We start from the raw sequence: 20021 nt of genomic DNA, 5'->3' as shown, positions 1-20021 counted from the left end.
TGCAATCTGACTGAAACCAAAGTAACTTCCGCCAAAGTGTCAAAATAATTTATAAATGTAAATACAGGAAGAATGTTAGATGCTTTGAACTGGATAATGTGATGGATGGGCATGGATCACCTCGATAACTTTGTTATAAGTAGCCATGTCTGAAAGAAAACAGAAAAAAATTAGCATTCACATCCACCTGCAACAAAACTTACACACAGTGGGCATTAAAATTTCATTGAACACAAATAACACATTGTTTGCTTCTTTATATTATCTCGACAGATATACAGTGGTTCTGTGGTGTATGCTTCATGCACATTACAGATTTTAAAATAATTAAGCCAAAATCACTTTTGAAACAAGAGAAAAGTACATCACTGAAAATTTTACTTACCAAACTTTTCCGTCACGGAAGGGGAAAGCAATACATAATCCGAGCACAAAATGGCATTCTTGGCGGTAACCTCTCCTTCAACTTCAACAAAGCCCTCCACTGGCTCTTGAAGCTACAAGCGAAAAAGTAAATGAAAAGTGACGAGGAGTTATAAGTATCTGCATGAAGACTCTGAAGTGTCAGAAGGTTCTTTCCACACGCTAATCGGACAAGACAAACTCTGCAGCCACTTACTGGAGACTTTAGAATGACTTGAATGACTTGGTTGTCGGAGGATTCGATCTTGAACGACATTCCCTTGGGGTCACTCTGGTGCAATCATGCAGAGAATGAAGTTTGATAAGTTGCACAGAAAGCAACGTGCCGTGAACGCAGATATACTCCTATGTACTTCTGGATATCTAATTCGCCAATAACAGCTTTCCGTTTACATCGTTGCATTCTAACACGGCTGTGTGCCCTCACCGCTTTTGTCAGCGGTGATAGAAGCAGGCTTTCAAATATGTCGATTACCTGGAGCACCCGTCCTAGTAGAAATACAGTCTTCCTCTGGTACCTGGGAAGCAAATTTCCGTTCACTCTCATTGTAAAACTTCACTACACGGCGAAATCTGAGCCAACAAAACGTGAAAGCGCGCAAATAAATGGATAGGCTTGGAACGTCTTAATCAAAAACGTCTTGCGTACCGGCTAATGGCTAATGTTTGCGATGTCGATGGGCCATCCTCGCAATCAGTCACTAGACCTTGTCGAGCATTTTGCCTGTTGCACATTGCACACGAGCGGTATCTGCAATCTTTTTCAACAGGATAATGTGTTTCACATGGAGGAAGGAATGGTGTTTCCATATCTTCGTGGTGTTTCAGAACCTGGGTGCTCTCTCAGTGGCAAGGTTTTGTGTCGGCGACCGTGGCTGATTGTTTGCCCCATCATTGTTTATTCCCAGCTCTCACCGCACACTCTGGACACCCGCAAAAATCGTACACCCCACAAAAAGGAGAAAATTAAAGAAAACGACTAACAAAACGAGCAGATATAAATATCCCCCCCCCCGGGGGTGCACCGAGAAGGAAGCGGAGGTGGCCGTGTGCCCCCTGTAGTTTCAATGTCACTTGCGAATATTGTGCACTCTTTATTCATGGATAGTCATAATTTTTCTCAGATGTCGTAATGCTATATGAACCTCCGAAAACCTGCACAGTCTGTAGCGTCCGTCTCCAGGAAAAGGTTGCACGCTTTGCTCCTTCCTCCAACTGGAAGCACTTTACCCCCTTGGAAAAAATCGTGGGAACGCCCATGCCCCCCCCCCTTTCCCGAGGTGAAAAGCTTCCACATATTCCCATGGTGCCATCGCTTTCGCATTTAGAGGGCTACAAATAGAAGATGATATCCAATTGCAACTGGCACCCATTCATTGCCTAATACAGCAGGAAACAGCAGAACTTCATACCGTACACACTAACAATACCCTATGACAGTGCTACAAATATTTCCAATTCATATGTATTGTTCAAATCCCCAAAATAGATCTACGAATCAGGATTTTCTTTTTGTTTATGTCTTACATCCCTTTTGGCTTGATTTGTACTGTTGGTTTGGTTTGAAGAAAAATAAAATGGATATTTTCCGCACATCACTTGCACCATTTTGCAGTATTTGTACTGTTATTTGCCTCGCTTTCATCAATTTTCAGTATTTCTTTAACGTGCCACTGCAAACTAAATCTCGTGACTTCTGAATCCTACCAAAGCTATAGTATTGTGAAATCTTCTTGTCTCACTTTATGTTCCTGCGGAATAGTTTGGCTTTACATGACGCGAAAGCTAGAGAAATTTAATTTTAATTTTTGAGAACTGTGGCGTCATGTTATGCTCCGACGGAGCGCCCGGTTCTCATCTGGCAACGTTGTCGCCCTTCGAGTCTTCCGGGGGGCTCACTTTTTGCCCTCCGGTAGCGGAGCCCCATGTGACATACCATCCGACCGCTCCGACCCTGAACACAAAGAAGGGGGAGGACAACTCTCTCGTTTTCTCCTCTTTCAATCACCCTCACATGACATGACCCTCTCCGGACGCCGGTGTCGTTGCTTGGAGACGAGTACCCTCTCCAGAACATGACATTATTGCAGTTTGTGGGCAGTGAGAGATTACGTCACTCGCTCGTTGCGCCATCGAAACTTGTGAAGGCTCAGCAGATCTTCAAAAATTGACAGAAATGCACAGCATTTGTAAACAGGATTGAAATTTCGCGTATAGAACCCTTGAGGCGCCTTCTTTTCATGGGGATAAATAAAATAGACGCTGCTTTCTGAGTCCGGAGTGGCACGTTAATACAGAGTAAAGCGTGAGTGAACAGCGCATACAGTTATTGTTAAATATATACCCATATGTTGTGGTTTTATGAATGTCCAAGAAAACAATCGAATGACAAAAATCAAGGCCACATCTTTTTTTTTTCTCGATATAAGCATTCTAACACCCAGCACGGATGATAATTATGTATCTTTGAAATTCCGTTTCAGACATCAATTTTCACGCGAATCGAAGCGCGTGCCTGTGGGCGCTGTGGAACAAATCGGCCGTTCACTGCATACCGTCTTTCCATCGAACCATATAGACGCTCCACTAGCAGAACACCAAAGGCGGCTCACCATACCAAAGATACATACTGCCGATGGTCGTGAACTCTGTGCAGTATAGGAACTAAGCGTTCGCCTGTTCTGTTTCTGAAAGGCAAGTGTACCACCCCAGCTTGAAGACATGATCCTGGTATGGCAGACGTGGGCATGTGTGTGGCGAGAGGTGTGGCTGCAGCGGGCTTGCCGCCACTACTTGGCCACCTTGTTGGAGATTGGCCTGGTGGCCCTCATGTTCAAGGACATCGCGAGCGAACGGCCCACCCTGCTCCCTGGCACACGACACTCGGAGCACGAGGTATAGTATCTCTGCCCTCTTAATTATTAAGCGTGTCGTGGAAGACTGGAGGGCAGATTCCTTCCCCCTGACTTTGGCAGATGTCTCAGCACAAAGCCGATGTGGTAACCGACCAAGAGTTCCTGAATCGAAGAGCGCGGCTTGTCACCTACTGGCCCTCTTCTAACAGCACTGACACCCTAGTCGCCGCCGCCTTTCCCTATGCTACCTACGGTAAGCTATCATTCACAGAGAATAACTACGGAAAGAGCTTTTATTTCATCGCAGGCAACCACTCCACATGGAGGCTTGCGCCAGCCGCGACGAAGCAGGCAGTTCTGGACATGTGTTCTGAGGAGACCTTCGGAGGCGCTCCTGAAGAGTGGACGGACATACGGAGGCAAAGCATTGTTGTCTGCCTCTTATTCAGCGAGCCAAAGACTGTCAGTAGTCTCAACTACACGGTCGTGGTGGTTGCCAACTACATACCTTCCGCTGGTTATATCTGGCAGCAGTCGGAAGGTCCCTGGAGAGGTCTTCTGTCTGTACCACGTGAGCAATTCGTTTTTATTTTTTCGTTCGAGCTTTCATACTTAACGGATGATTGTACGGACTCATTTGTACCAGTTATACCAGTTATATCAGCTAGCAATTGTTTTGTACATTCTCATCTCTCATGTTTTGAACCTTGAAGCACCACGTCTTGCTCGCATTTGGTACCATTGCAAAAGCTGCATTGTACGCTATCGCCTTCGCGCACGTAAGAGATAGAGTTGGTGGTTCCTCGCACGCGCAAAAGACAACCACCACGCTATCCCTTATGTACGCAAATGCGTTAGCGTACCATGCACCAAAACTCTTCAATGTCGAAGACTCCATGGAATCGTGTAGCTTTCAATGTCTGCGTACAACTTTCTTGGTTACCTTCGCCTTAGAAATACACCAGTAACTGGCTGCAGCAACTAGCAGGGCTTGCGTTCCATTGGTTGATCACTCATGGTCTCTTCCCTGCTCTAATGTCATACGAATTTGTTTTCCAGGTTACCTTCAGTACGTGCAAGACAAACTGGACAGGGCTCATATTCGATTGATTCAAAAGGCTCAACGAAACTCTTCAAAGTACAACTATGAGGTCCGTGTACTTGAATCGATCAATTAAACAATACGTGCATGATTTCATTGTCTGGCAGGGCTTCAGCGAGCGATTTCCGGGACCGGTGCTACCGGAAGACATTCCCAGTTACCGGAACAAAGTTATTAGAACCATCGCGCTTGCGTATGCACTGCCATTCTGCATCCGGATTAGCACCATTTCCTGGGAGAAGTCCTCTGGTCTGAAGGTACACGCGATGACATTCTAGTGTACCATGAGATTAACACACTACAGCACCTGGGGTTTTGGGGAAGACTGGTGTATTACGCCAGGTTTTGTGTTTTTAATTTCTTGAAAGCACGCAGCAGGATTCCGTGTCATTAGGCAAATTTTTTTCAAGACTGTCATGTTCACTTGAAACATGCGATATTTCGGAAAGCCCTCGTAACATTCATCTTGAGTATCAGCTGCATAGACTTCTCGGAGGGAGCCTTCCCCCCCCCGCCCCCTCCCCGTGCAGACGGCGCCTATGGGTATGCGGCTGTGGTCATATACATCTACTCCCCAAGGAAATAAGTGCTACGTAACGCATATTTTTCGGCTTGTTGGTATAACATATTGAAGCAAACTGAGTGCAAAAAAGAAAAGTACGGACGTGTAAAGTAAAGTGCAAGGACGGAGTAGAGGACGAGACAAAGCACTTGGTCCGGTGTGCTTTGTCCCGTGTACTCATCCTTATCCCGTATTCCTTGAACTAAGTTTGTTTCTTCAGTAAGAAATAACCCCTACTACACCCCTACTATGCCCCTAGCATTCTGTTCCAAACCACTATCTTGGAACAGAAGGCAGACATGTAGGTATAGCATCTGCCGGGTTCTTTCCGTGTGTTGTTGTAGATATTGTTGTGCGGATTAATTGCGAAGGCTTTAGCAGGTACAGCAGGGGACGTGAAGAGTGTCCCGTCCGTCCGTTTGAGGCTCATTTTTATGCTTCACGAAGACATACCAGTGTCAACGAAACGTTACCCTTCAATGATTGTCCGAGAACGTCGTATGTGAAAGTGTAGAGGTTTGTCACTCTACCCGAGAAACGTCATCATGACGTTGGTAGACAGACTGAAACCGAAACAAATCTGAAGGGGAAGGTTGGGTTCCACGAATGGGCACTTGTTCGCTGCTTCGAACTGAAAGAAAAGTAGGACCGATGGTCGCGTCCCTTTCAGGGACCATCGTAATCCCCCAAGACCGTGGCTCTCGAGCGCGACGTAGTTCGTCCCCTAGCTTCGAGAGTAGTTCAGCTCTACCAAATAGACGCGTTCAGAAAATCCCAGAGTGCTTAGCGCCGCTTTGAACTGTGGGAGTTTACTAATACAACAGAAACGGGTGGCCTCCAAATCGTTCCGATTTCTCCCCTACCGGTCCATTGTCCACGACGTACTAAGCTCAGCGAAAGCGAAATGTGAACGATTATTCTTCGGTCCCCCGCTCAGCAAGCGCCCAGGGTGCAATGCGTGCGCAAAGAGCACTGGGATTTTCTGAAGTCGTCTATTGGTGGCGCTGTCGAACATTATGACGTCATTTGTTTACAAACAGGGAAAGGTCTATTGACACTCGACAGCTTCCCTACCCCAACAACACACTGTCATCCCAGGGATATCCTAAGATCATCATGCATGGATGGGGGTAACCTCCCGAGGACGGTGAATTTGATCCTCAAGTCATACTCAACGTGTCATTTTGGCACTATATATCATCCCCATGGCATCCTCAGATCATCCACAGATCCTACGTGAGGATAACATGAGAACAGTGCTAGAGCATTTCTAGGATGAACAATTTTTCTTTTATATTCATATTCCTTTTTCCGTATGCACACTTTTAAATGGCCCCAACTCGTCGGAGAACCCAATGAATATTTTTTATTGCACAGAAAACAGTTGCATACTGATTCCATGGATGGGCACAGGATGTACCTGAATGACACTTCACGGAGAGTCCTCCAGTGTCATCCTCAGGACGTTCTGGGGATACATATATCGCCTCGAAGGACGCGATGGGGCCTGGCGCTGTCAGGCGCCTGGGGATATCGCCTCGAAGGACGAGGACACGATAATACTGTGGGGACATCCTGAGGATCGTGTGTGTTCCTGGGGTAGTACGTAGTCACTTATCGCCTCTCACTTCCAGATGAAAATGAGCGTGATGGGCTTGCACGACTTGGCCTACTGGTTGTCTCATTGGTGCTCGAGTGTCCTCCTGGGCTGCATCACAAGTGCCATTGTAGTGGTGATGATGTTCACCCTCGTTGTCCCCGGCGACGAAGAGGAGCTGAGTCTTCAACAGACAGCCTACCTTGAGGGCGCAAATCCTGCACTGGTGTCGTTCGCCTTCTTCGTCTTCTGCTGCTCCTACTCCACGCACGCCTTGTTTGTTGCCGCCCTATGCAGAGACAGTAAGTGCTATCATGGCAAACGAGCTGTAACGCACTTACAGAAATCATAAGGGGAGAGAAAGCCGGCGCGAGAGAAATCGGGAAAGCAATGGATTTATTTAAGGCGAGGCAGCGCTCTCGAGGCAACGTTCAAGTTAGGAAGCCGCCATGATAGATACGACCATAAATGGTCGGGACGTCGTCTGCTTCAGCCAATCGCAGCAGATAATTTCAAACACAGGCTTTCTCTATAGCTACCAATGGCTGCTCATGCGGCTGACGGAGGTCAGAACCTGGTCACGTGACATTTGTCACCCGAACGTGCTCAGAAGCTAGCGCTTTTTGGACCCTTGGATCACGCTAGAGGCATCGCGGTCGCTCGACTCCGGGTTCCGTCGTCTGCTAACCCATGTGGACTTGGACTAGCGGGCCAATGCAGGTCCTCGCCACCCTAGCGGTAGGGATGGGGGCGATGATGTAGAGTATAGCAAGCCAGCCCTAGCTTGGCTAACATCTCTATATACCCATAAAGAAGAAGATGATGATGATGTAGTGGGGAAAATATTCGCTGCTTATGTGTTTAGCAAATACATATGAGATAGCATATAGTACGCCGAATTTAGATAGCAAGTGATGAATTTAGGAAAACGAGTTAATAAGTTTATGAAGCAGCCAACGGAAGGCAACACCTTCCATGACCAGCGGATGGCAGCTCCCTTGTGGTCACGCTTTTTTGAGCGAGTCTGATCCCCCTGGGGCGATATCGAATATAGCTGGGAAACCCGCTACCCGGCTGCATGAAGGCCTGGCGAAAGAAGTGTTGGCTGGCAAATTCCTGACGCTCGGAAAGCACCACGCGAACATGCGGAATAGACCTCTACCCGAGAAACGTCGTCATGACGTTGGTAGACAGACTGAAACAGAAACACATCGGAAGGGGAGGCCTGGGTTCCACGAATGGGCACTTGTTCGCTGCCTATACTATTGAAAGAAAAGTAGGACCGAAGGTCGGGTCCCTTTCAGGGACCACCGTAATCCCCTCAAGACCGTGGCTTTCGGGCGCGACCTTGTTCGCCCCCTAGCTTCCAGCGTAGTTCAACTTTACCAAACGCGCTGTCGAACACTATGACGTCATGTGTTTACAAACAGGGAGAGGTCTATTGCTGCGCTTTGACCGAGCGAACGTGAATGCTCGTGATCCGGCAACAAATATTGCCTCGAAACGACCACACGAATTCGCCATAGGCGGTGTTTGCCATGGGCCTTCAAGAGCGTTTAACGCCACTCGGCTTCCGCATTCCCTGCGTCCAATCTAATCCAAGCCATGCTTAACCTCTAATGTGGAGCGTTTATTGTACCGTGCAAACTTTCCACTGTACCATACGAGGACGGCGTGCAGAACTTGTATAGGAGGTACAGGTTGGAACAAAAGTATGCGAAAGATGTACTTTTTCTTCCGTGCGCCACCCTAGCGGCCGCCGGAAGCGGGTGAGTTCACTGTTTTCGAGGGATGGAAGGATGCGCTGCTGGCGACACACAGTGGTAGTTCCGGTGTCGCTTGGGTGTGCCTGGGGAGTGGAAGTAAGCGTATTCCACCCATCCGAAATAGTGAACTCACCCGCTTCCAGCGGCCGCTAGGGTGTCCATGGGCGTTCCCAGGATTTTTTTCAAAAAAAGGGCAAAGTGCTTCCAGTGCTCCCGTCCCCCACCACCACCACCACCACCACCGCCGCCTCTGTTTCTGGAGGTGGACGTTGCGGACACTGACGGAGGTTAGAGGTTCCTATTACGACATATGAGAATAATCATGACGACCTATGACTAAAGTGCGCACTTTTTCACAAGCGACCTTAGAGCTCCTGGTGGGGCCACGGCTCCCCTTGCTCTTCTCTCGGTACGCCCATGAGGGTTTCGCACCGAAGAAAAAGTACTCTTAAAAATGAACTTCACCACATAGCACGCTCCTAGCCAACCATCAGCCCGAGTGACATCGTTCTGTCCCTTGATTTGTTGAAAACGGGGGCGTATGCCTTTTTGTGACACGTATGCAGAAATGTTAATTGTCACAAAATGGCGTACGCCCTGCGTTTTCCACAAATCAAGAGTGATAGAGGTATCAATCTGTACAATGGTTGGCCTTTCCGCGTGCTATGCGGTGAAGCTTTGTTTTAAGAGAGTACGCCGCTCGCGTGTTCCGTAAAATTTTCTCCCAACCTGTACTGTTCGTAACACGTTATATGGGAACCGTATTTATCATGGCAGCTGAGTTGTTGAGATGCCCTTCTTCGCCACCTTGCGGAGTTCTATGGCTGTTCGGTGCTTTGCCGCTGTACCGGGACTGAAAACTTTTCCGTGTTCCAGTGACTTTGGCGCTGGTGATGGGGGCCGCCTATTGGTTCGTGGCGATGACTTTTGTGCCGTGGCTGAATGCGGTCAAGTTCCAGGCGTCCTTGGCTGATTACATCTACATGTCAAGGAAGAGCAAGCTTCTGAGTTCTATTTCACCAGTCATGGGTCTTTTCTGGGTACTCAAGATTGCCGGCATCTCTGCCGATATCGAAGGTGTGCAATGTCCTTATCACGATCTCGCAGTCACAAGTAGAGCACTGCACGGGCCTAATTTTCAGGCCCGTGCCCGGCTGCTACGGCCCGTACCCGGCCCGGGCCCGGCGTCTTCTATATATTTCCAGCCCGGCCCCGGCCCGGGGCCCAGCCCGTACCCGACTGTTTCCATGCTCAGGGCCGGTCCCAGCCCGACTCTGCTCTATCTGTTCTCGAGGTTCGGAGGCGTATTTAGATTTACTAACTCTGGAGAGTCAGGAGGTACACTCGAACGCAGCAGCTGCTGCGTTTCTCTGCCGGCAAGGCGCTCTGTGCTTGGTGCTTGCTTGCTTGCTTGCTTGGGAACGCAGCGCGCAGCGGCGCGTGGCCGTATGTATACATTGCGGCTCAAGAGAGACTCATCACCGCTTATTGCACATGTTCCGGTGTTAGTTCCTCTTTCTTGAACTCTCACGCGAACAAAATATATGTCAGAACACCTAACCTAACCTAACCAACCCTCTTGCCAGACTCTCATAAAAACGAAATATGTCAGAACACTTAACCTCACTGACCATCGTGCCGGGCCCTCACGAGAACGAATATGTCCAAAACACCTAACCTAACTGACGCTCGTGCAGGACCCTCAGGGCGCCCGCCACACCAATCGTCCCCAAATGTGTGTGAGTGCCCGCGTGAAATCCAGGCCCATTCACGAAATAAGCATGATCACATGTAAAAAAGTGATAGTTCTCAGATGAGAATACCTGATATCCCATACAATGGGGAAAAAACGTAACGTGAAAATTCAGCTGTCCAGTCTCGTGAAATATGTTCGCGCACATGCCCGACCATGTCTGGCGTTGTCAAGCCCGTACCCGGCCCGGTGGCTGAAACCCGAGCCCGGGTAAGCCCGGGCCCGTGCAGTGCCCTATAGTCACAAGCATTATTCTGAACAAGGTTATAAATCACCATCTGCAACAGCCAGCGGTGCCCACATAATAAGGGCAATAAAGTGCAAACATTTCTCCTCGTGGAATGGAACATGCCGTTACGTTGACAGCAGTGTAAAAGGAACGGTTACGCTTTTTCTTTTCTGCCTCTCTCAAGAACAGCGACAACGCGGAGCGGTCTGTCGTTGGTCTTGCCCAATTGGATTTGCCCAATCATCGCGGGAGGTCGCTTGAGGGAATCAATCACGGGTCGCTCCGTGTTGCTGCGCTTCCTGAGGATCACTGACGTTGAGGATTACGAACGAATCAACGTAGAAGTCCCGTACCTTTTATGTTTGTCCTTTGTTCATATAGCTACCTAGACTCTGGGAAATATTACGTATATTTTTTTATGATCGCTCAGAACACGCCCATAGCCAATCAGCGCTTAGAATGATATGAATGACATCGTTCTGTCTTCTGAATGGCGTACGCCATTTCTTAGGCATCGCTACATTAAATGTAGGCAAAATGTCCGGAAAATAGGCATACGCGCCCTTCTGAATGCTGGTGAGCCCTGAGCGTGCAATGCGAAGTGCAGTTTGTGAGGCCGAAAAATTCCACCGTTTTCTGATTACCAGATCGCAGAGAGTTCGGCCTCATATTTCACCGCGTCCTGGGGCTCGACAACGTTGCCATCGTGGAGATATGGGCGGTTACCCTAAGCACTTGCCTGTGTCTGGTCGTGCTCATGTGGTATGCAACGAGAGTGATACCATCTGCAACTACGCTGCCACTCCCCTACAGTTTTCCTTTCCAGGTATGCTTCGTCACAGTATATGATACAGACTATATGATAAGGCTTTCTATACGCTCTTTGCGTTCAGGTAAGCTACTGGGTGCCAAAGATGGAACCAATACAGAAAGAGAAGACGACGAAGGAAGAGGAGAATATAGAAAAAGATCCTCAGAACGCACAACCCGTTATTGTAGTAGACGGTGTTAAAAAGGTGAGAAAGTGAGGTGAGAAATACGTGTATCCTATATAATTGTAAAGCGTTCCTTTGCCAGAGAACACCAGAAATAATGCACCTGGATGGAATCAACTACAAATTGTTCAATGGTGACATCGGGGTTATACTTGGATCTAGAAGCGGCGGAAAATCCGCACTTTTGGATATAATTATGGGTGAGGTTACTTTGATTTCTCCATATAGGGTGTTTTAGTAAGTACAGCTCAGGTCAACCTTAATAATAACACTGGAAAAAATTCGGTATCATTTCCCGGCGCGATAACGGCCACCCTTGGGGGCACTGCGGGGGGGAATGTTAGGTGAACAAAATCCTTGCGTTAGTTAATAAAAATAGTACATAAAATAAAATAAATAATAAAAATTAATAGTTAAAAATTAATAATTTTGTTCAAGTAATATTTCCTCATGGCCCCAAGGGTACGAGAATGAGACCACTTTTTTTTTAAGTGTTATTATTAAAGTTGACCGGAGCTGTACATCGGAAAGTGTTCGCGATAACAGTTCCGAAAACATAAGCCAATTACCCTGTTTCTTTGGAGCGAGCGACATCACATTGCAAGCTTGGATTTGATAGCTTCTTTTATCGTATATCTTTTCCGTAGAATCTTGCGGATGAGAATTTCGATAAACTGCGACGTTTATAATGTACCCTTTAGTTCCAAGTAGTAGTTTTATGTACAAGTGGAAATGTTTGCATTGCATACTGCATACGCGGGTATAATTTCGCGGTTTTTCATAATTCGCGAGTTCGGGTGGAATGTCATTTGGCGAACATTTTCGCGGTGCGTACATCCTGCACGACAGACACAACAGTCACCTTGTTTACATGATGAGAGGAGAGTTTCGTCGCCAGGAATGATACCCTATACTCCATTGCGATGAATGTGGTATATACGCGGTATTCCCGCTCAGCCTACTGGAAGTATCCCTCGAAGCGCAGGGATCCCTCAGGGTTGAGCGAGAATACGGCGAGTTTCGCGGGAAAAATGGCATTCGCGAAATTCGCGAAAAATTACTAACACAGTGCGCATTACCAACAAGTCCGGATACGGACACTTACGAACTCTCCAGGAATGTATTGTATGTATTTTGTATGTATGTCAGTGATGAACCCTCGTTAATATGACCATGACCGTTCGCACGGATTTTTGTCATAGAGCGATCTGTCATATTAACGAGCAACATGGATGCTCCTCCAAGTAAGCCCTTCATAAAGGATCTGTTTGGCTCAGTCTCATTTATGGAAGACACATATATTGCAGGGACAGTATTTCAATTCAATTTATTTTGATTTACCAACACGATTTCTTACTTTTTATTTACAATTTATGGATGAAAGAAGTACGTTAAAAGCGTCTGCTGAGAAAAACTGTCAATATGTAGTTTTTCCACTGTCTCAATTGCACGGGCAATGGCGAATACAAACAGCGCGTACGTCATCCCTGGACCACTGGACTTGTGGGTCAAGAGGGTGACTCGGTCTGGGGTGGACGGTCACAATAACGGGGAAAGAATACACCCGATTTCTCCCCGAATCGTCTAAAAAAATGTAGGTCCGATAGTCCGATTATCGAGTTGTCATAATTACGAGGGACCATTACACAGGGACTCCATTGGGAACAAACGGTTCCCCCGAATAATTGTCACAGAATGAGGATGTCATACTAACGGGTGTCATATTAACGCGTGTCGACTGCATATGCCTTTATTTCATTTCCATTGGAAACGAGGATCGGGTAGGAAAGGGGAGAAACCCATCGCTTCGTTCATCGATGCCAAACGAAAAGTTGTTTTTAAAAAAAATCTTTCCCTTTCCTTTTCTTTTTTTTTTTTGCCTGATTGCTTAAACGACGTGACGCAGTCAAAAACTGCCAATCACGACGTGCTTGGCCGCTTGGTTAGCCACTCGTAGCCACAGAAAGCCCCTGTTTGAAATCGCCTGCGACGATTGGCTGAAGCAAACGACGTCACGAATCATGTCGGCGGGCTTTCAGCAGGCTCTCTGTATCTAGGTGGCGCTGGTTAAAACAAGACTCGCATTGTTGCAGGCTTGGATTTGCCGACCGAGGGCGAGGTCCGGTTGTGTGGATACGACGTCACAAAATATCCCTTTAATGCCCGCCTGAACGTAGGGTACTGCTCTTACAAGGATATTTTCTTCAACGACCTCACTGTTTTGGAACACCTAGAATTTTATGCAATGGTAAGCATTAAGCTGGTACGTTCTCCTATAGATAAGGGGCACAGAAGACGGTTTCGGGTTGGGGATCAGATTGCACGCGCGAGTGGATACACTCTTAAAAATGAACTTCACCACATTGCACGCTCCTAGCCAACCATCATCCCGAATGACAACGTTCTCGCCCCTGATTTGTTGAAAACGGGAGGCGGAGCCTATTCTGTGCCGTGCATAATGGTTGATGGTTGGCTAGGAGCGTGCAATGTGGTGCAGTTCATTTTTAAGAGTGTAGGGAAGGACAGGAAGGACCAGTGCCTTAGCCAAAGGGAGGGGATTTCGAAAGTTCAACCCCCCCCCCCCGCTTGAACTCTTACATTTTTGGTGAGGGAAACGGGGAGAAACCCCTCCTACCCCATGTAAAGTCCCCATAGAACCCCTCCACTGGGAAGGTGTGTACGTGTACTCCCACGTGTAAGCAAAAGAGAGCAATTTTACTCCTTTTCGGGACTAAATGGATTGCCAAAAAATACTCCCTTTCGGCCGAGTAAATGCACGGGAGTAAATGAGTGTCACAGAGTGGAGACTGCATTTCACGCTCTGTGCTGAGAGTCCCAGGTACATAATTCCTGTACATGCATGAAAATACTTTGAATCAAACCGTCAACCGTGATATATCGAGTCATATATAAAATCTTGCGACATACATAAGGCACAATTTGCGAAGCAAGAAGCGCTAACTGCTTCTTACTCTGTGTGGGTGGAAAATCGCCGAGTTGGCTGAGTCATACAGCCTTAAGCCATCTAACTGAGCTAAAGCGCATATTTACGTAGACCGTTGCATTCGGAAGACAATTTGCGCAATTCAGTGACTATTTGCAGTCCTGCGGAGTAAATGTCGGGTTTAGGGGACTAAAATGGGCAGTGATTGGGGGCAGCCTATGGGACTAGAGGCTGCAATTACTCCCCACTTAACAACCATGAGCATTATGCGATTTAATAGAAACTTAACGACCTGTTGCTTGAAGTGTTCTTCCAGTCCTGCGTTACGCCACGGCTACATCAGAAGCGCCGTCTAAAGACAACTTGTCTGTTTTGTTTACACGCTCTATACACAGTGTATCTTCGTCACGCAATCGTTTTACCATGGTGATTTTATCCAGCTGAAGGGGGTAAGCTCTTCAGAGTTGAAGAGCCGTGCACTTTTACTGCTGGAGCTGATGGAACTCTTGGGCAGTCTGACGGCATTTCCAGGTGCTCTATCCAGTGGTATGAAGCGACGCCTAAGCGTTGCCATGGCGACTATTTCCAGCCCCAAGGCAAGTCCATGCTGCTATTTACTCTTCGCACATTGCACCCGGTGGCCAATTACTGATGTATTATCTTCCCTACACTCTTAGAACGAAACTTCGCCACATAACACGCTGCAGGCTAACCTTGCACAGAATGATTTCGTTATCGCGCTCTGAGTTGTGGAAAGCGCAGGCCGTACCGAAAAGTGTACCCCTGTTTTCAGGAGAATTGAGATGGTGTCTGGCTTTGAGTGTGTGAGACGCTGGAGGATTCATTGTGAAAGGATGCTGTTTACATTTAATGTGCTCTAGTAGCATTAATTTAGCAATTTTTAGAATTATCAAATCTCGTACAAAATCCAGCTAGAATTTGCCGCGTTGCGTGATGGGAAATATATGAAAACTCCTTTATGTTCCTCGTGATGGACCAAAGTCAGAACTTACTGCACATTCAAGACTCTTGAGACCATCACTCGTGCCGTGAGGTCCTCCCAGCAACGCGTGTGTACTCATTATGAACTATCTGTTGATGAATTGCTCTCTGTCAAAACATTTTACGAACAAAAGCTGCAGGGGAAGGGGTCTTCCACGCAGATTCCATAACTGTACGCAAGTTGCTGATTTTGCTTGACCCTGTCTAATGGAAGGAACCTCGTTTCTTCTAGGTCCTGGTTCTCGACGAGCCAACGCAAGGAAACGAGTCTGAGTACCGATGGGATATGTGGGAGATGCTGATTAAGATGCGCGAGGAATGTAGCATTCTAGTGGCGACATCTGAAGTGGAAGAAGCTATGATGCTAGGAACTCGAATCACCATCCTTTCACAAGGGAGACTCGTTTGTAGCGGATCCACGGACTTCGTCAAGGGATTCTGTGGTACGTTCTCCCTGAACACCGTAGATATAGAGTATTAGAACAAAGGAGTGGTTGGCCCAAGAAACAAAGACCCGCTTGTACGAACGCTGATGAAATTCGTCAGTCGTCGTGCCCTCAGTAGCTTGAGTAGTGCTTTGGGCATGCGCTACATTCCTTAGGCGCTATAATCCTTAGGCGCTAAAGTGTGTGGGCTAAGCTTTCTGCACTAAAATTTGTGCGCAAACGAAACAGTGATTTACGCCCCGCATCTACAAACCGCATAAATCACCATTATTCACAGGGCTGTTACCACAGGGTATTCTGTCTGTGTAGCCATATATGTAGTCACATAGCATTATGGGTATAGGACCATTAACACAGGGGTATTAGTCCGTAGTAGGTGCAGATGGGTCGTCAGGCAAAGTTCACTCCGACGGGCACACCTGCCCAGTTTCTTGCATGAAATCGCGAGCGAACATGAAAAGGAAAGTGAAATGTCGCAGGCACTGCCTGAACGTGACTCTCCCTGGTGTATAGGTACTGGCTACCAAATTCGCATCCTGAAAGAGAAGGGCCAGATTAACGTGGACTACGTGCTGACACTTGTACGGTTGACTGTGCCAAACGCAACTGTTGCCAGACACACTTGGAACGAGCTGACCATCGACTTGAAGACAACCGATTCTACGGGCTTCCAGCACATGTTCAGTGTACTGGAACACAGGAGAGCCCAGCTTAACATTGACAGCATACGGCTTGTGAAATGGACATTAGAGGACTACTATAACAAGTGAGTGATAGCTGCAATAACCGTGCTACGTCGCAGGACATACTGTCTACGGTACCCAGCACTGTGCATAGTAAGGTGGTGCGGGTAGATTGTTGAAGGTGTGTACCCTGTCTGTCGGCGGTCAGATTTTGTGACCGTGCTTTATTATGCTAAGACCGCGCTAAGCTATGTACGCAGCGCATAAATCATTTGGCACTTATAGCACTTGCAGCATGAACGTATACAGCCTGAGTGTGAACCGAAGATATGAAAAAGTCCTATAAATTCTAGCGGGAGATCACATGTGTGAGCGTATTTTCCAAGATCCTATAGTACGCTTCCAGGGACCCCACTCTCTCAAGTCCGCTTAGTCTTTGCCAAGTCGTCTCTCCTTAGGCAAGTTGCCTTGCCGTTCCTCGACTCAAGGGCGCGCCGGACCACCCAGCAGTCCCTCGGTGTCCAGAATATATGCGCTTCAAACAGCGCGGACGACTGTGGTGACACTGTTGTTGCGTTTGCAAGAGAACTCGTTAGACAAGACAAATGTGATTGTACAACGGAGACAGTTGCGTAGCCGAAGCAGTAAGAGAGAGGGTTCCTTGGAGCGCTCTAGGGATACCTGAGAACAGAGCAAGAATACTGTGTTAAGTCGCGCTTAAAGTCATACGGTATTCTTGCGGCCGAACAAGAGAAAAACAAATCAGACAGCCTTTCGCTCATACCTCACGCAGTACCTAATGTATGACCTTGTTGATCCAGAATGAACAAAGGCACTGTGGATACGTCTGATCCTCTACAGATAATTAAAACAAAAGGTAAGTACCAGCCATGAAAACCTGAAAACGGTAACGATAACTATCTCTAGTCTATATAGTGTACCGAGCTAGTGTGGTGAGATTTAATGCCCAGCCGCATCAACTATGGCCCGCAGACTCAGTAGGTTTGATTTCTGCATGTTGTACAGCACTGTACGGCTCTGCGGCCTACGGTACTGTGTGTAGAACAGCTCATTTCTTGAACGAAAAACGAGAAGCGTGCGAGCAGTGTGAGTACCACAAACTACGCTGGAGTATACATCCAACGGCGATGTTTCTAGCAATGTCTTATTAACACGCCTCCAAAGATGCCTGAAAATGCTCGATGTTGCCAGATTGCCACAAGCTTTACTTTGATCCTGCTCATACCGACGAAACCGCCCGCCCGCCCGCCCACCCGCCCGCTCGCCTTCAAGTAATCCTTCGAGACGAAGACGAAAACATATGAAGACAAAGCATGGTTGACCTGTATGAAGACTTGTGCCCAAGCCTAGAGGCTCGTGGGGCAAACTGTAGCGTGATACCTATTTTGGTACTGTTAGGATAGTCCTTGCACAACAGTTATTGGCCTGGAGTGATCAGTAAGAAAAAATGTGACAGCCGTTAAGCCCGTGGAAAAGTAATAGCTTGCATGGTTTATTTGCAGCACGAACTGACAAGGACAAGGAAGCTGTATACTGCAGGCTTAGCTTATAAGATACACTCGAAGGTCTCCGGGGCGAAGTCCTTGAGCACCATGAAATCTCTGAGCACGTCATTAATAAAGTGAACAATTCTGTTGCTTCTGTTACTCTTCTCTCATGCAGTTCTCACTTATATTTCTCCAGATCCAGACTATGAGGGAGCAACCAAGCTACCACCTCTCGAACAAAATATAACCCAGCAGATCTCTGTTCTGCTTTTCAAACGACGATTGCATTACCAACGCTGTCCTACGCTCCCTCTCCTTGGAGTGGTCGTGCCTTTCCTCATCTTCTGGGGCCAAATACAACTAGAAAGCATGACGCTGAGTGCAGTGGAATATTCCGGTCGCATCTCGAAGCCACCTCTCTTCGTGAACCTCAGTCTGAGCCAGCTGTATCCTGGAGCCAGTGTCTTTGTGGGCTACGACAATCAGACATTGCCTTTCATGAAGGATTTCTATATTCCTCTCTTGGATGCTGAGTCAGCGCATGCGGTTGTCATAGGCGACAAGGATCCTGACGAGTACTTGATTGAGATGGAAAACAAGGAAGGCCTGGTGCAGTACACCGTATCATCGCTTTGTGGCGCTCTAATCAGGGCTGAACTCAAGTGAGTTGTGGTGCTGTGCTTTGGGAAGAACATTCAGATGCTCGATGAGCTGAACAACGAAAGAGCGTGGCTTTCAATGCATGTTCCTATATGTCCCGCAGTGCGACTACATCGAATGCTGCGATGAGGCTGAGAGCCACTTCCCAGAGGCTACAAAGGTAATGTTCTACTTACATGCATTCGACTGTAATGTGCCTTAGGAATTTGGCTAGCAAAATCACCCCTGTTCGTTTTCTTTCATTTCTTCGTCCAGCAGAAGTACGCAAGACATCTACTGGATGTGAGTCTCCAGAATTTGCTGAATGATCCTTGGCCGCTGGCGGTGTCATGCTATCGCTGTTTTAACGTGCCCAACCAGACTGAAAATAATTATGTTTATTTTACTTCCTATTTATCTTAAATTCAATTCGCTCGAAAGGCTCGATACGCAAAATATTGTCCGTGACTACCACGCGCTTCAGCGAATCGAGACATCATTGAGAGCTCTGGCTTATGTCTCCTAGCAACAGCGTGCGGGCACTTTTTCCAGTCTCCGCTCTCCGCCCCATGTTGGAAGCCTGCCGGCTGGTGTGATGAGAACGAAAGCCGGCCTTCGAGGAGCAATGTTGCCAAGACTCGTGACAGACTGACCTCCTACTTCTCAATGCTATTAATAATTTCGACACTTCCGCGTCACTTATAGAGGAAGTAAACTACATTTTGGGAGAATATACGGCGTGAGAATATCACGCGGTATGCAATAGCATGAATTCCACAATCTCATGAATTCCATATGATTCTGAAGACAATTAACATCCAGTCCGTTGTGAGAAAACGAAACGGAAACTGTATATATGCTATTTTATATAACTATTTATGTACGGAATAGATAGGATAAAGGAGTATGCCGTGTACACTGTTAAGTTGACTATATCTTGTGTGCATGCAGTGTGGAAGCCTGGTGGAACCCTTACATGACTCTGAGCCAGGCTTTGTCGACAAACCTGATCAACTCCGCCCTGTTGCAATATTACTCCAACGATGTCCGAGCTCGTATAAGTACTGAAATACTCGGATTTCATTCCATTGACACCGACATACGGCACCATTTCGAGTAAGCCGAATGTGTTCTGGTGCCACCATTTACAACAGCATTCGAAGTATGGATGGAGTGGTTCAGAAAAGAGCGTTTGTTTTATTTAGTCCATCAAAAAAAAAAAGGTGTCTCAAGGATTCTAAACGCGAAATTCAATCCTGTTTACGAACGCTGTGCATTTCTGCAGGGCCTCCACAAGTTTCGATGACGCGACGAGCGAGTGACGTAATCGTATGCCCACAAATTACAGTGCCATGTTCTGGAGAGGGCACTCCTAGCCTCACAGCCTATTTTGTATCATTATGCGCGTGCATAATGATACAAAATAGGCTCCGCCTCGCTACGAGCGTGCTATGTGGTGAAACTCATTTAAAGTAGTGCTGACAAAAAATGGAGTACGCCGCCGCCACCTTTTCAAT

The 20021-nt window shown here is 47.3% G+C and overlaps 2 protein-coding genes across 5 annotated transcripts in view; one reads left to right on the top strand and one right to left on the bottom strand.

The window, feature by feature from the left end:
- Positions 1–32: 32 nt before the first annotated feature.
- On the bottom strand, positions 33–1058 carry LOC135366712 (replication protein A 14 kDa subunit-like). Its single transcript, XM_064599541.1, has 4 exons — positions 899–1058; positions 620–694; positions 386–497; positions 33–149 (listed from the first exon to the last, which is right to left on the bottom strand). The coding sequence occupies exons 1-4, from the start codon at positions 968–970 to the stop codon at positions 76–78; spliced, it is 333 nt and encodes a 110-aa protein (XP_064455611.1). The 5' UTR covers positions 971–1058; the 3' UTR covers positions 33–75.
- Positions 1059–2921: 1863 nt separating this feature from the next.
- The window catches only part of LOC135366709 (phospholipid-transporting ATPase ABCA1-like), a 37200-nt gene continuing 20100 nt past the window's right edge, over positions 2922–20021 (top strand). Inside the window, exons 1-19 of one of the 4 annotated variants that reach the window (XM_064599537.1) lie at positions 2922–3318; positions 3399–3531; positions 3586–3849; positions 4338–4429; positions 4488–4637; positions 6577–6841; positions 9182–9382; positions 10935–11113; positions 11181–11303; positions 11365–11482; positions 13376–13530; positions 14667–14822; positions 15461–15671; positions 16188–16440; positions 17179–17234; positions 18062–18527; positions 18629–18685; positions 18784–18807; positions 19456–19620. In XM_064599537.1, coding sequence (XP_064455607.1) covers positions 3145–3318; positions 3399–3531; positions 3586–3849; positions 4338–4429; positions 4488–4637; positions 6577–6841; positions 9182–9382; positions 10935–11113; positions 11181–11303; positions 11365–11482; positions 13376–13530; positions 14667–14822; positions 15461–15671; positions 16188–16440; positions 17179–17234; positions 18062–18527; positions 18629–18685; positions 18784–18807; positions 19456–19620 — 3242 coding nt within the window. In that variant the 5' untranslated portion in view covers positions 2922–3144. Of the gene's footprint in view, positions 3319–3398; positions 3532–3585; positions 3850–4337; positions 4430–4487; positions 4638–6576; positions 6842–9181; positions 9383–10934; positions 11114–11180; positions 11304–11364; positions 11483–13375; positions 13531–14666; positions 14823–15460; positions 15672–16187; positions 16441–17178; positions 17235–18061; positions 18528–18628; positions 18686–18780; positions 18808–19455; positions 19621–20021 lie in introns of all 4 variants that reach the window. The other 3 variants (XM_064599536.1, XM_064599539.1, XM_064599538.1) reach the window with 3 other exon arrangements.

The sequence above is a fragment of the Ornithodoros turicata genome, chromosome 8 (genome assembly GCF_037126465.1).
Source record: "Ornithodoros turicata isolate Travis chromosome 8, ASM3712646v1, whole genome shotgun sequence".
NCBI classification, from domain to species: domain Eukaryota; kingdom Metazoa; phylum Arthropoda; class Arachnida; order Ixodida; family Argasidae; genus Ornithodoros; species Ornithodoros turicata.
This window is presented reverse-complemented; position numbering and strand designations above follow the sequence as displayed.

Excerpts from the sequence above, each read along its gene's own strand:
- LOC135366712 (XM_064599541.1), bottom strand. The coding sequence starts at position 970 with ATGAGAGTGAACGGAAATTTGCTTCCCAGGTACCAGAGGAAGACTGTA. Across the intron at positions 695-898 it reads TACTAGGACGGGTGCTCCAG|AGTGACCCCAAGGGAATGTC; the intron begins GTAATCGACATA and ends TGATTGCACCAG. Across the intron at positions 498-619 it reads AAGTCATTCTAAAGTCTCCA|CTTCAAGAGCCAGTGGAGGG; the intron begins GTAAGTGGCTGC and ends TTTCGCTTGTAG.